The 16039-nt window shown below is 41.6% G+C and overlaps 1 protein-coding gene across 1 annotated transcript; it reads right to left on the reverse strand.

The window, feature by feature from the left end:
* Positions 1 to 819: 819 nt before the first annotated feature.
* rsf1b.1 (remodeling and spacing factor 1b, tandem duplicate 1) lies at positions 820 to 14264 on the reverse strand. The gene is made up of 16 exons (XM_064350864.1): positions 14060 to 14264; positions 10581 to 10672; positions 10283 to 10375; positions 9800 to 10005; positions 8875 to 9017; positions 6567 to 8629; positions 6107 to 6376; positions 5824 to 5928; positions 5476 to 5555; positions 5109 to 5163; positions 4732 to 4865; positions 4459 to 4526; positions 3806 to 4016; positions 3415 to 3650; positions 3066 to 3248; positions 820 to 2764 (listed from the first exon to the last, which is right to left on the reverse strand). Exons 1-16 carry the CDS (start codon positions 14211 to 14213, stop codon positions 2211 to 2213), a joined length of 4647 nt encoding a protein of 1548 aa, XP_064206934.1. The 5' UTR covers positions 14214 to 14264; the 3' UTR covers positions 820 to 2210.
* Positions 14265 to 16039: the final 1775 nt, after the last annotated feature.

A 16039-nucleotide genomic window follows, 5' to 3' on the forward strand; every position in this document is an offset into this window, starting at 1 on the left:
CATTCTAGTCTGAACGAAAAAGTGTCAAACAGGAATCTGAAATAGTTCCTCGGTATTAGGTTAAGTACAGGCAAAGACAACTTCTGTCTTTGATTTTCAAATTGTTAACTTGCAACAGATGATATTTTGATGAACCTGTTTCTTTAACCTAAAGGAATTCTGGTCACCCATTTATATTTTACATTTTATTTCATGTAGAAGGCATAAAATGGGGCTTTCCCTTTGATATGTATGTGGGTTTTGTTATATTATCTTAGAACCAATGTTTTCAAAGGACAGAAGCTGCACTCCACTCTTCCAAGGAATCTTTCAAAGCATTTTTATGACATTTGTAAAAAATTGTCACTGATGGATGTTTCAAATATATTGCGTTCAGGTACAAATTGTGACAACAATTAAAGCTCTGGCATGGACTGGATTTGCCAACACAACCATGGAGTTTGTGAGAACAGAAGTTGCAATGTAGCAATGAGACTGGCAAAATTCAGCTTTAGATGGGAGAACAAACATAAGAATGCAAAAATTCCCAAAGAGTATTTGAGGGGTTAAGGTAGCTGTACAAAAATGTTTTTCGTAATTATCCTAATCATTGTGGTTCCCTAAATTTACGCAATAGGGTTGGGTTAGAGTATGTGGCTATGTACAAAGTACATATGCACTTTGTCAGCACCTCATTAAACTTGGGTGTGCATTTCTGACTACCTTGTACAGACAATTGTTTAAACCACCACAACCACTTTGACTGACCATTTGTAGCATGGCAGATTCAGTGAGGGGACGTGTTTTGGATTACAGTGTGTGCAAAAAAATAAAAACAGGTTATGCACCCTGGTTTAATGCAGACTTTATACATCAGTTGTCTAATCTATACTGTTACTTACCAAAACAAAGACACAAACATGCAAGACACAGCCACTGTGTGACGGTTTACTGGCGTAAAAAAGGGTTTGGCAGACAATGGACAACTGCTCAATCCAGACAAGATGCCAATGGCTGGATAATGTCATTTTTTTGACTGCAGTACAAATAAGCTATCTTCATTGGTAAAGACCTGTTTATTTCAGACTCCAGAGACTCATTCTAAAACTGGTCAATGGAGTTTACAGCAAAGGGATTTTTAAAAAGTATTAAAAATATTTTTAAAGCAAGAGAAATTCTAAAAAAAAAAAAGTACCTTTTTAAGAAGTTGTAAAAATGTTGGTTAATAAATGAACTGTATAACTGCCATTATTCAAATACCACATTTATCACATTTTCATGACCATTGATTACTGGTTTTCAGGTAGTAGCTTATTTATCACCGAGCTCTGATTTGGCTTGGATTTCAAAAACAACAAATACCAACAACTTGATCAATATAAAAGATGGAAGAAATATCAACCCTGACAACAATGTCAGTCAAGCAAAGGTTTAATTTTGAATGTATATCTATATGATAAATGAAATAAGAGTAGTTAAAATATTATAAAAGTAGAAAGCTAGCTCAGGAATCTGACTAAAAGAACAGTTTTTTCTTTAAAATGTATGCTAAGAGACATGAATTTGTTTCCCAGCAGTTAGTCATGAAGGAAAGGAAGAAAAAAAAGTGTTCAGTATCAAGGATCTGTAAAAATTTGACCTGACTGGACAAATATACCAATGACAATAACATCATTTCCTACTCATTGGTGGAAAAATGGATTACAAAAAACACAACACTTTATATAAGAAAAAATAAAGATTTTTCTACCGGAGATCCCTTAATGTCCAAGTTGAGAATGGAATGCATTTACTACCCCGACCCCAAAAATGATTAGTTATGGACAGGCAAGATATTCGTACAAAATATAAAAATCTTACAACAGGAACTGAAAAAATACAAAGAAAACAAGTAGAGAATATACAGCATAGTGTCTACAATACAATATCAATTTTTGTAAAAACAAGGCCAAGAATGTATTTTCCTTTCTGAAGACCATTGATACTGTAAAGAGAAAGAGACCCCAGTGAGTTCAAAGGAGGACACTGGCAGTCCTTCACCCGGGCGTGTGTGTGTTTGTGTTTTGTGAGAAGCACAAGATGGCACAGACACTGTGCATTTGAAAATTTGACACTGGCCTTAGTCAAAGCCAGCCTTCGTCCAAAACACTGTTTTAAACTGGCGTGAGGAAGTGGTGGTGTTGGCCAATGGTTAAAAGAACAGAACAAAAATAAACCAGGAAAAACTGATTTTACAACTGTTCGCTGTTGCAGACATAGTCCACGAGGTCAGTCACCCCCAAGAGGTCGTCTTCGTCCTCGTCCTGAGGAGCCATCTCCTGCACGACCAGGCCATTGGGGGCCAGGGCAGCGGTGGGTGCCCCGCTAATCTTTGGCCCTCCCTGGAGAGCTCCAGGCCTGCTTGTGATGAAGCCATCCAGGCCCTTCATGGGGCTCTGTCCATTGGCGGAGGGTAGCTCCACCAGGTTATAATCCAATGGGCTCTCCTCGTCATCGCTGGCCATTCTGTGGGTCTTCTTCACGCTCTCATCCTCCCTGCCCGCAAGGGTCTTCTCCCCTTCCTCCTCTTCCTCATCCGAATCGATACGGTTCAGCCTCTTGCGGACGGGCCGCTCCTCTTCCTCGGACTCCTCAGAGTCGTCGTCGTCGTCTTCCTCCGAAGCTCTTCGTCGCTTTAGTGTCACCGGTCTGCGTCGTTGCCTGTAGTCCCTCATGGGGATGGTGGCCCTCCTCACCACCCTCTTTGTCATCTTCTCGTCTTCCTCTTGGTCAGAGTGGAAACTCCCTGAAGCACCAAGAAGAGGAGTGAGGATGAGAGGCCGCAAACCCAGTAAGGAATATTGCTGCTTACATGTCAATATATAATATTATACATGAAATGTCCAACAAATGAAACAGGAGCCAGGGTTGTGATTTAACAATTAGCAGGTGCATTGAATTGTAGCTCAAAACCTTAAACCGTCCGGAAACCTTAAAACTGTACTTTTTACAGCCACTACATCATCTTGTTGACATGAAATGGGCACAAACACTGTGAATAAACATGTAAGATGGAACAGCAGCGAGGAGCAGTCGAGGAGGCTGACCTTCGCTGTCCGAGCTGGACAGGCGGCGGCGTATTGGCTTCTGCTTCTCCCGGTTGGTGGCTGCTTGGGAGCCTTCTGTGTCAGAGGTCTCACAGTAGTTGACCTGCTTCTTCAGGCTCCGGGACGACCTGCGTCTCCTCATGTCCAGGTCGTTATCACTGAAATCACTGGAGCCCTCTGTCACTGCAGAACCCAATTACACAATCACACAAATACAGTGCTTACTGGAAAGTTTATTACAGTGTATGCTATGCAATGTGGAGTCACGCACACCCACGTGCACGCACAGACCCGTGCTTGTGTGCTCCTGTCTGTGTTAACATATATGCTTACTAGCATTTCCTCATACCTATTTCTTCCTCTTCCTCATCCTCTTCCTCCGCAGTTTCCTCTTCCAATTCATCCTCCGAGTAGTCTCTTCGTCGGCGTGGTGCCCGCCTGGTCTTCTTTGCTCGTTTCCTGGACCGGGACACTTTTATGCAAGGACCTCTACCCGTGCTGCCGAAATCGCTGTCGTCGAACGAGTTCAACAGCGCGTCACTCTCCGCCTCGTTCTCCGACACCACAAAGTCCTCCTCTTCCGAACTGCACACATAACAGAATGAGACACATGGACCAGGAAAAACAGTCAGACATACAAGAGACATGAAGAGAGAAAACAAGTGAAACTCCGAAGAAGAGAAGAAAACTGAAGAAAAGAAGGGACACAGACAAACCAATGGCTGATTGTGACTGGGTACCTGTCGCTGAGGCGAAACTCTTCCTCGCTCTCCTCCTCGTCCTGAGCGCTGTCACTGTCCAGGTCATTCAGCCGCCGCCGTTTCCGCCTGCGCGCGGCAGGCTTGCTTCGGGCCAGCCGACCGTTCTCCTTGCCCTCTTCCTGCAGGATGGTCGAGATGTCCTTCCCCCGGTGTCCCGTGATGTTGGCCATGTCCTTCCCTCTACCAGCACCTGTAAGGAAGGCATGCTCGCATCACAAGGCTAGACCCAAACATGCACATTTTCACCTACTGTACCAATAGAATAATAGAATACATAACACGTTTGCACAATGTCAACATCAGTGCTGCTCTGCAATACTTAGCCCTCCCCCAAGCCTGACCACCACTTGGAGGGCTCACACCCTGTCTGTACAACACTGATATCCTTGTGTTAATCCTACACTGAATGTAGCCTATGATTGTTGATCCAAATTCACTTTGAAATTGGCACTTCCATGCAACAAAGACCACCGTTTCTTATCCAGTATCGGAGCATTAAAGAATTGACACCATATTCATAAAAAAGAATCAGGGATCAGCCCCTTGGAGGTTCCATGAACATTCCCTTTTCTGGTCTTCTTTGTTGAACTGGCATTTCCCTGAGGCTGCCATACGATGGCACTGCTACATACCGCCTCCTTCTGCCTCTTTGATGTCCTCTTCAATGGCCTCTTCGATGGCTTCGTCAAACTCATCAAACCTAGTGGCACAAAAACACAAACAGATTATCATTACAACTTGTCAACCAAGTCACCACTTTTTGAACTTAAGAACTCCTTCACTTTGGGACTTAAACTTTGCCCTCTAGGGTATTGCTACACCTTGATTTTCAGTTTGAGCTGAAAATCAATCTGCATAAGATTGTCTACTAATGACCTACTTTCATGACGTGTGGCAACACAAACCTGTAGCTGATATTTTTTCTTCTCCTCCTTGACCTCCTTCCTAAATTCCAGCTTTTGTGCTCCTCTTCTTCGTCTTCTTCCTGCTCCTCGTCCTCCTCCTCAGTCACTACCTTCTCCTCCTCCAGTTTCAATTCCTAAGAGAAAAAGATGTGAAATGTTAGAGGTGAAATTATAAAGTTTGAAAGAAAACAGTTGGTTTTAAAAAGTATAAATAAAATAGAAAACTAGAGAGAAAACAGAATAAATAAGAACTGCTAATTTGTGACAGTATTTTGGATCATGAGGTGGTCATAATGCCAGCCAGTAAATCAATTGTCCTGTGTGTGGTGTAGTCCAATAACTTCATGGCCAAAACACTTGAACTTGATTGTACTCACAGGGGGAGGGATGATGTTTTCCACACTAATCCCCACATACACCAAGCGTTCTTTCCTGTAGGCACAGAGTAGAGTTAAGCCACTCCAAATGACAGCAGTCTCCAAAATGAACCAAACTTATCTGATGCACAAGATTCAATGGTGTACATTCATGCTTTCTCAAGTTCAGAAGAAATAAATGCAACGAGAAACAAAGGAGAGGAAAGGCATTTTTAAGAAGTTTTAAGAAGGCCTTCATCCATCAAAGGTTTTCCAGAGTTCATCATTCATTCCACTACGATAGCAAAAAGAAAAATGTATATATTTTAAAAAATCATAGTAACTATGAAAATGTAAGAAGCATGTGATGCTACAGGCAGCTCCTGACCTTCGCTCCGCCCGTTCCTTTTTCTTCAGGGCCGCATCTAGTTTCTTCAGCTCCTCCTCCAGCTTCTCACACAGCAGTTTCTGCAGGGTTGTGGTGATGGGGTTATAACATGACAGGCTGACTATATAACGGTTCAAGCAAAGGAGCAGACGGAACAGTGTTATAAAAAGAAAAATGGACTATGAACAGTTCAGACAATACACTGAGAAGCCACCTAAGGAAAGAGCCAAGGCCCATCACATCCTGGAAAGAGTGTGTCAGAGTTTACATTCTTAAAAGATCCACAGTAGGCCAAAATTCCCCTTATTTGTGTTAACACTCACGCCTCGTTCTCCGACTGATACTCACATGCTGGCAGGGTGGGCAATACCATTCCCCGTCTGGGATGATCATGAGAGGTGGCCGGAGGCAGGCGGTGTGGTAGCCACTGTCACAGGAGTCACACAGCAGAATCTGTGGGGAGGGATCATTGAGCAAGGCCGTACATGTTCCTTAGCCTTTACTCTTCTGCGTATTTCCTCTGCAGTGCTATAGGTTTATGCATTGCAGCAATTAACCAATCGGCAAGTTGACTGACCAAAAACGGTCAATCAACAACACCATGCTGTGATACTGACACCTTGTGACTCACCAGTTCAGGGTGGTTAGGTAGGCCACAGTGTTTGCAGGGGTCCTCATTGGGAATCCCATCTGAAGATGAGGAGGTGTCTGAATCATTCCCTTTCCTGTTTCTGTTCCTCTTCCTCTTCCTGTCAATCTCCACCTTGTAATCTTCATCACTATTATCATCCTCAAACTCTTCCTCTTCATAATTCTCATCCTCGTCCTCATCCTCCTCACTAGAGCCCTTTGTTTTACGCTTAGAGACGTTTGACCACCTTGCCCTTCGCCGCCGTCTTCCCTGGGAGGGGTGACAGAAAAACAAAAACACACCCTTCAGGTCATGTGAAGACATACAATAATCTGTGTGACAAAAACCGCTATGGGGTGTTATAATATAAATATCACATTCCTCTAAAGCACTCAGTTTCTTTAATGTAAACACTGTTCTCATTAATGAAAACAAATGGGTGGAAATTAAGGAAACACACCTTTGTTGACTTGGGCTGGCTGTCCGGGTCAGCAGTGGTCTCTTGCCGTTTCTTTTGCACAGGCTTGACTTCCTCTTTGTCACTGCTTTCTTCCTCCTCGTCTTCAGCTATGGATGTCATTTGCATCCTCTCCTGTTTCATGTCCTGGATTTCAGCCATCTTGGCACTCGGCCGGGAAATCCTGGGGGACCTCCTCAGAGACCTCCCTTCAGCAGTGTCTGAGATGCTGTCTGAGATGCTGTTCTCCTTTTGGTTCTCAACCTTCTTTGGAGGATCAGAGGCCTGGAGCTTTTGCTGGACACCCTCCCTAATGATAGAAGCCTTCCTTGGATTGCCTGGGACTCTGAGCTTTGTCCGGGCCTTTGTCATCACCTTGCCAGTCTCCAGGCCTTCCTTCACAGCTGCTGCATCCTTGTTTTCACCCAACATGTCAGCATCTCCATCTTCCTGCTTGTCTTCATTCTCCAACACATCATTGCTTGCTGTTTCTTTTTCAGTTTTCTTAATCACCTGAGGTCTTTCATCCTCCTTCCCCATGTCACTCGCTCTCTCATCCCCCATCTCTGCATCTGGTTTAGCTGCTATGTTTATGGAACTACTTCCTCCTTTCCCCCTTTCCTTTTTCTTTTTTGTTGCTGTGGATTTTTCCCCTGTGGTTTCGCAATCTCCATCCTCTGTAGTGTCATCACTAGCCTCCATCTTGTGATGTTGAGTGTCTTGCACAACAGCAGCTGAATTAGCTGCATCATCCTTGTTAGTGGACTGATTACATTCCATCAGAGAACATTCAGCAGGTGTTTCTGGATCTTTTTGCGATTTCTCTCCGTTCTCTTCCTGCTCTGGGGAAGTACCTCCCTTTGTCCTCAGAGCCTCATTGACTTCCTCTTTGGTCTGGGCTGAGCTTCCTGATTGTACCTCCTCCGGCTTGCTTTGGCATTCTCCTTTGGAGAGAGATGCCTCAGGTGCTGACAGTTTCTCTGCCTCTTTAGACGATGATTTTGTGTCTGTCCCACCAAAAGCTGCCCCAGAAGCATCCTTAACAGCACTGGGTCCCTTCTCCTCAGTGGCTGTGGTCTTCACCATTTGATCAGGGAGTGTAAGTTCAACAGGGTCAGCTGCCTTCTCTTTGTTGTCCTCCTGTTTGCCCTCTTTCTTATCCTCAACTGATTTTTTCTTCTCTTCATCATCCTCCACCTCTTTTCTTTTCTTCTTCCTCATCAAGTTCTCTTTCTTGTCCTTTGATGAATTTTTATGATCCTCTGTGTTTTTCTGGTCTTTCTCCACCTCTTTCCCAACCTCCTCTTTATTCATTACTGAAGATGGTATACTACCCCCTGCCACTGTGTTCTCTTCAGCTTTCTCCATTTCATATTTCTGTTTCCCACTGTCAGGTGGACTGCTCAACCTTCCCTTGTCTAGTACCTCCTCTTTACTCCCACTGTGGTCAATGGTTTCTGTGGTTGCTTGGACCTCCATATTTAAAGGGCTACCTTTTGTCTCCTTCAGTGACACTACCTCATCCCTCTTCCCCACTTTCTCCTTCAGCAGCTCTTTGGTGGGAGTAAGGGATAGATTCCGTACGATGATGTTGCTCCCGTTGCTGCTATCAAAGTCGTCACTTAGTTTCATCTCTCTCTTCTTCAGAGGGATTTTTGCCTGCTGGTCACTCTTAATTGCCCTCTGGACGTCCTCCACCATCTTACTCTTCACTTGCTGGGGAGGTTCTGTTTTCTCAGAATCCTCGGTTTTTACCACAGCAGGTATCGGGGCAGGATCATTGGTACTGCTAATATTTAACTGTGCTTTCGGTTCCTCTTTGATAACAGCGGTGGTCTTGACCCCGTGATCGATCACTGGTTTTTCCTCCATGTTCTTCTTGCTGATTAGGGACTCTATTCTCACCCCATTCTCTTTGCTTTTATTGGTTGTAGTTTCACTGCCTGTGGTCTCATGCTTCAAGTCATTTTGTTCATTTTCACGCTCTGGGGAAACGGAGCAGGATGCATTCTTGGCGAGGTCGTCACATTCAGCCTCTTGTTTAATGTCCTCAGGTTTTTCACTCCCTGATTGATTTGGAACACATAAAATAACTACACTAAATTACAATTAAGCATAACCCATTGCACATACATGAAACACTGCTCACCAGATACCCTTACATTTACAACAAGTATTCTCACCACTTGCACTACTTAAATATAACACATAACATTTTGCTACATATTAAGCAACTCACTGGGTAGGTTTCAGTAGAGAAATTGCACAGCTACAAGTGACCCAAATCCAGCACATGACATAAACTCCCCACCTTCAAGCTCCTCTTTCTTCTCCTCGTCTTCGGGGCTTGGGCTAGTGCTGGCAGACCCCTCTTCCTGGTCCATCTTGGTCAACAGTGCTGGGTCAATCTGTGTCTTCAGTAGAACCAAAGTGCCTGCCAAGTCATCTCGTGTTCTGCAGAAAGAGATAAGAGATAAGAAAATACTGAAGTGTCTGCCTGAAATGCAACAGCACTACATTTAAAATGTGTTCACTCTTTGTCACTCATCCAGTCACAGTCCAATTACCATGCAACTGTATTTTTATTTGTATTTTTAACAATGTTCTCCTGTGTTTATCTGAATATACAGCGAGGGCCTGAACCATTCTCTTTCAAATTGAGAGACTGAGTTGAAGCACAAGCAATACATGTGAAGCAGACTACTTATTTTCACATTGCAAGTTTCCAGCCAACGCCACAGTTGTGTTTGGATCACTGTGCAGCAGGAGTGTTGTCACAGGCAATTCATAAGAGCCCCTTTACGGATACACATACAAGATATTTCAGACAGTCATTACATTTTACTTGTTCAGAACAATGCACTTTGTATCCCAGATAATCTATTTCACTATTTACACACCCTGTCATTCATAGAAGTCTTTGATGCTGTTAGGTGCAACTTTTTACATTAAATCTAACAATAATAAAACACAATGTAAGAAACCAAGTGAAGAATTATACAAACATCCTGAATAAATATCAAAACATCACAATCAGCTAAATATCATGCCCAATGTAAAAAAAAAAGAAAAAGACCCCATACGTTCTTGGATGGAACATAATGAATCCATTGTATACATTACCTGAATAAAAAACTATTCAGGGCAAACATCTTAAATCTGCAAATCAGGATTTTTAAAAACCTATAAGCTGATAAACATGATTTCTGAGTCGCTGAATGGCTACACCATCATACCTGACAATGCATTTCCATGAGGACCCATCCAAGTCATCCTGCTCCTCCACATAGACCCGGATGTTATGGTCCTGGTCCAGCTGAAACCAGTACATGAGCCCATCCTTGTCTCGGCCAATGGGCTGCAATCGCATTTTGTCAGGGTCCTCCTCGTTGATCACGGCCTTGAACTTGAGGTTGTCATCAAACTGGCACTCGCACAAGTACTAGAAAAGTAGAAAGACAGGACATATTTATGAAATAATGTTTCAGTAATCTGACATTTGTCTTCATTGGCCGACCTGTAAGGCGTTTATTTCTGAATCCATGCCCCCCCCCCCCCCCAGCTCCACATAATAAATGAAAAATAAATAAATAAATAAATAAATCAGCGGTACATATACTGTAATTGAGAAGAATAAATGAAGTACATTCCATACAGGAACGTCAGCAGAGGGCAAATGTCATGAGTGAATGTGGTGTATGAAAGGCTACAGGTCGTACTTTGAGGATTTCAGTCTTGCATTCTGCTGGCATCTCCAGGTAGCCCTTCTTCTCCAGTTCCCAGGCCCAGGTACTGTTGAACTCCTGACAAACCTGGTGGGATAGAAACACGAGCAGCCAGTTTAAGATCAAGATGTAAATTACCCAGACAGACAGGCCGCAGGCAATTACCTACTTCCCAATTAGGTGGACTGAAATATATAATAAGACTATAATATGATGCAGAACAAGCCTTGATTCCACCTGAGAATGCACACATGGAGCTTATAAAAGCACATCAACCAAATCATTTGCTCACCTTTATGAGGTACTTCTCCCATTTGTCTACAGGCACAAATTTGCCTATTTTCCTCAACAACTTCACATGAAGCTCCACCAGGACCTTTGGAACTTAAATCAGAAATGAAGATAACCATGAGTCACATACATACATTATCAACAAAGATGCCTTTCTATTTGTGTATAGTTCATCTTTATTGTAGGGTTTACATTTGATACATCAATGTGGTTCACAAACATTAAATACTGATCAGTACAGAGCCATTGTGAAAACAAAAAAACAATTCTGCACAAGAATAAATAATTCACTCACTTTTATAGCTATTGAGCAAGCCTCTACTAGGAGTGGACTCCTTCACCTCCCAACCCTACCCCTACCCCCATCCCCATATACACACATAACACATCCGAAAACAATTAAAAAGACAAAGACCAGACATACACACAATAACACAATTATGACAACATATATACAAAAATTCTAAGGATCTAATAACCTAATTTAAACATTATGGAGAAATAGCAAATGTTCTCCCTCTGTAATAGCAATCCATAAATTAAATATTCAATTCCACCCTTCCGTATTCTTTCTCTATTAATCCTCTGAATCATTCTTTATATCTGCTAAAACTTTCCATACCTTCCCTCAAATATGTTCAAACTGCCCAATTTTGTTCTTTTGAACAGAAATACGTCTTCTTACCTAGCTGACATCTCCAGCTGAGGATGGTCTGCCCACGAGCTCAAGCTAAACCTCAACAAGACAGAGCAGCTCTCTTCCCTGGAAAACCCTGCCCTCTGCAGGACCTCTCCTTCCCCATCCACAACAATACAGGGACTCCGGCTCAGACAACCAGGAATATCGGTGTGACTCTAGACAGCCGACTGTCTTATACGGCCCACATTGGTGCCGCATAATGCAATCCTGGTTCGCACTTTACAACATCCGCCGAATCAGAGCCTTCCTCACTCGAGATGCTGCCCAACTCCTGGTTGAAGCTCTAGCCATCTCCCGACTGGACTACTGCAACTCCCACCTGGCTGGGCTTCCGCCTCACTCTCTCCAGTCCCTTCAGCTCATCCTTTCAGCCCATACTTTCTCAAATTACCAATATGAATGTATCAAGGAACCAGTATGTATATCACATTTGTAACAACAATCATATAAATAGTTATTAAACAATTATTATTGTTTATCTTGTTAATCCTATCTCTAGTGTTTTCATCAAGATTTTTGGACTAGTCTAGCTTGAAATATTACACCTAGTTGGGCCATCTACAGAGGCTAGAACACACAACACAATGATGGTGACGAGTCCACTGCACACACACTTACTGTTCGAAAGCAAAACAAAAGGATTAACTTTGACCAGGGAGGTATTTCACAAAGCAGGATTACTAAATTAGCTGGATAACTGCACTGAGAACGGCTCTTTTTACTTCTGTCCATGTTCCAGATTTGGGAAGGTTCCGGTTTTCACTCAATGCAGTTATCCAGCTCGGTAATCCTACTTCGTGAAACAGGACCCAGGGGATCAACTGAATGGAAGGCTGTCAAGATTCAGACTCTGCACTTGTTATTTCTGCCACAGACAAACATCTGTGAAACTCCCAAAAGGGTGTGGTCAAGTGGTGATGCTTTGATATAAATACATCAAGAAAATCAAATGGCAAGTTTATTTCACAGGGAATGGCCCATTGTGGAAAATGTAAACACTACCAAACTCAAGTCATTTAAAATTGTATGATGTAAATTCTCTATAAACCTGGTAAAGACTACATTCAAATAAAACAAACACTTTTACTGACCATAACAGCTATAAAAAGACAGCCTAAAGAACAGAAGAATCAAATATTTTAGGGGTATGCAGAGGTAATACTATCTGTATCTGCTCACGTGAAATGCATTACATACAACAGTCCAGAAGCTCATTAAAAAGCATTTTATTGTGCAACAAATTATCCTTGTTTCATTGTTCACTTTTTCAGCTAACATTTCCAAACATCATCTGAATATCACTTATTCATTTAAGGGAAAAAAGAAAAACTGTATTCAATGCATTATCTGTGCAAATCCCAAAACAGTAACAGATGCAGACACACCCCGTACTGTACAAAATAAAGAAATTACAAGAAAATGTTTAATACAGTGCAATTATTCAAGAAGTACCACACTTTGACAATTGGGATTTGAGGTATGCCATCCGCTAAGTTATGGTTTGACACGGCAAACCCAATACGTATACACTACAGAGAGTTTGGCACTTTTCAGTAGGCTACTCCATGCCACGTTATTAAATTACATTTAATGTAACTTGGCACTGTGTTTTTTCATCTTACCATTTGAAAAGAATGTGGTCTGATTATAAATTACGGGCGGGGATGCCTTTAATTTAATCATACCTCATAGCTGATTTACGCAGCTTTATCTAGAACTGACGTTTGTTAAATTTGCCTTCATTGCTGGTAGATGGGCGTTTTTTCTAATAAATAAAAAAAGTCGGCAAAAGTTGGAGTATTGACATGTCTACTGTCCATTTGCCACATATCAGAGAATAGTCTATGACCACCAAGAGACTTCGCGGTTTGTTGAAAAGAAAAAAGGAAATGAATACCACGCGAAGTACACAGAAGCTCTTTTCCCTCATGCTGTGAGAGTTACCACTGAGAAAACGAACGCGCAAACTAACGTTAGCCGACTATCAAACGCAATACGCACATGAAAAGAACAGTGACAACTAGCACGTTTCATCACGTAAACAATGCAGATCCAGTCAAAAGAATGTGATTAAAATAAATTTGTCTAAGTAAAGATACTTCTTTCACTAAGGTTACTTTTGGGATTAAAATCCAATAAGCATTATGAATGAAAGAAACAACAGACCGCTCGCAATAGGCACCTGGCAGCTAACTAGTGCCATTCAAATCAGCCCTGAAGTGTGCCCTGTGCGCGTGCGCACTGTTTTCCAGCGACCCACTGCCAAAAAAATCCAACTGTAAATATAGCTACTGCTGGTCATTGTAGTTTATGTGCAATTAAACACATCGATATACATACAATAAACCGAAAATGCAGTGCACCGTTAATATGTATACTTTTTATATACAGGAAAATAGCATAACTCTGACTGACGCTTCAGTTTTAGTTATTTAACTACCAAACTCGCCATCCTTTCTGCACGCGATCGATGAGTAATTCAGCCAGTGAAGGCAATCTTGGCTGGCTGGAAAATATCTTAACCTACAACCGTCAAACGAGTAAAAATGAACGGTCTTTCGAATGCAAAAAAAGTGCAAACAGAGTATAAACAATTATCTTGCTCTACCCACTGCATTGAAACTAATGCATAAGAGGCAACATGCACGTAAACAAAGTTAAACATACACTCCCCACACAATAACACAAAACCCATCGCACGTCGAGTAATACACTCATGCAGACTGTGGTGAAGACCCTCCCCCCAACATCGCAGCCCCTACTACTTAAATCTTAGCTACCTGTCGCGGTCTCCATTAAGTATCCTTCCAACTGTGGAAATGTAAGCTTTGGTAAGTTTAGTGCAGCTCCATAACGTTCTAGGAACGAACAAACTACGGCGAAGCTTGGAAACAAACTGGGGGAGGAGCCCGTCGCCGCCGCCGAAGCAGCCATTTTTCCCAAGCAGAGGACCTCGGTCTGTGAGCTAGGAGGACCAATGGCTGCCCACAATTCCGCGCGTCAGCGAAGCTCGTGGCCCACAAGTCTTTGCGATTAATGTGAAATCACTGTAAACAAACGAGTATATTTACGTTGTATTTGTAGTAATGATTGGCGTCACTTCATTCACAATACCGTGGTTTAAAATTAGATTAATCGGTTCTTAGAGAATAGCATGCTAAGTACTATACTCTCAGGATTCCTTGTTTTTCGTTATTTTTATTTTATAGGCTTCATATGTGATTGTGTAACCTATAATACAGTATTATAAATTCCAGAATTGACCCCATCAGACCAGAGCAATACCACGGCAAATAACACTGACATTTATCTGTTGTGATGTCTCTACGCACAAAGTTTTGGAAAATGAAGCATGGGTTCAGGTTTGGCTTGCCAATGGTGCATTAGTCTTAAATTCCCGGTGCCACATTTTTAACGAGGTGTTCGATGGCATTGGAAATGTTTAGAATTACGTTACATAGGAAAGTATAGCTGCAATGACTAGATCATATTAATGTGTACTGTGTATTTTCACAAGAAAACAAAAACATGTACATCCATTAAGTGCATTTGAAGACAAAATTCCAAATATAGAGGGCTGAATTAAGTCAGGAGATGAGATATGATAATTTCAACTATTTATTCCGAAACACAGAGTACTTTTTCTTTTTTCTTATTTAAATTTAAATAGTAGATATTTCATACAATATATGATAGAAGCCATTGATTTTAGCATTTCGAAAAATATTAACTGTGTTTAACATTATAAAGAATGGTTGATAATGGATTACAGTCATTCAAAATAAAAAGGATTTTTTGATAACACTCCAGATTTAACTTTTGAACAATGAGTCAATTATCACATGACATGTGGTCACAACTAATACAGTAATTTAAATACTGCAATCAAAAGAAAACAGGGAGGACACAGGTATAGGCATACACTGTATATATCACAGAGTGAATGCTCTTTTTCAACAGTAAAAAGTGCATCCCAGGGAATACCATGGGGCATATACAGTGCTGTGAAAAAGTATTTGTCCCCATCCTGATTTCCTCTATTATTGCATATTTTTTCAGATCTTGAAACAAAATTTAATATTAGACAAAGGGAACCTGAGTAAACAAAGACATTTAAAAAAAAAATTTAAGTTGTTCAATGAAAAACAACTCCCCTATATAACCCATGTGGAAAAAAGTAATTCCCCCTTAAACTTAATAACTGGTTACACCATCTTTAGCAGACCAAATTTTTCCTATAATTTGATATCTGTCCTTCACAACATTAGCCCACTCATCTTTGTAGTGCAGTTTGTTCTGCGTACATGCACTGCTCATTTCAGGTTCTGCCTCAGCATCTCTATTGGGTTCAAGTCAGGACCTTGACTAGGCTACTCCAAAACTTTAATTTAGTTTATTTTCAGCCATTCAGCTGTGGACTTGCTTTTGTGTCTCTGCGATCATTGTCTTGCTGAACAGTCCAGTTAAGCTTCAGCTTCAGCCCATGGACAGATTGGACATTCTTCTTAAAAGTTTTCTGGTACAGAGAATTCATGGTTCCTTTTATAATGGAAAGTCGTCCAGGTCCTGAGGCAGAATGTTGGTATAATTTCTTAACTGTGAAAAGCTGTATTTGTTTCAGGAGACACTACCATTTCCCATTGTCTAATTGTCTAATATTAAATTTTGTCTAAAGATCTGAAACCATTCAGTGTGACAAATGCAATAATAAGGGAAATCAGGAAAGGAGGAAATACTTTTTCAGGGCACTGTATACAAAT

Source organism: Anguilla rostrata, chromosome 9 (genome assembly GCF_018555375.3).
Source record: "Anguilla rostrata isolate EN2019 chromosome 9, ASM1855537v3, whole genome shotgun sequence".
Lineage (NCBI taxonomy): Eukaryota > Metazoa > Chordata > Actinopteri > Anguilliformes > Anguillidae > Anguilla > Anguilla rostrata.

Bases quoted from the DNA above. Each gene is read 5' to 3' on its own strand.
- rsf1b.1 (XM_064350864.1), bottom strand. From the start codon at position 14,213: ATGGCTGCTTCGGCGGCGGCGACGGGCTCCTCCCCCAGTTTGTTTCCA. The intron at 10,376-10,580 runs GTGAGCAAATGA...CTATCCCACCAG, and splicing joins GGGAGAAGTACCTCATAAAG to GTTTGTCAGGAGTTCAACAG. The intron at 5,164-5,475 runs GTCAGGAGCTGC...CTGTGCCTACAG, and splicing joins AAGGAACGGGCGGAGCGAAG to GAAAGAACGCTTGGTGTATG.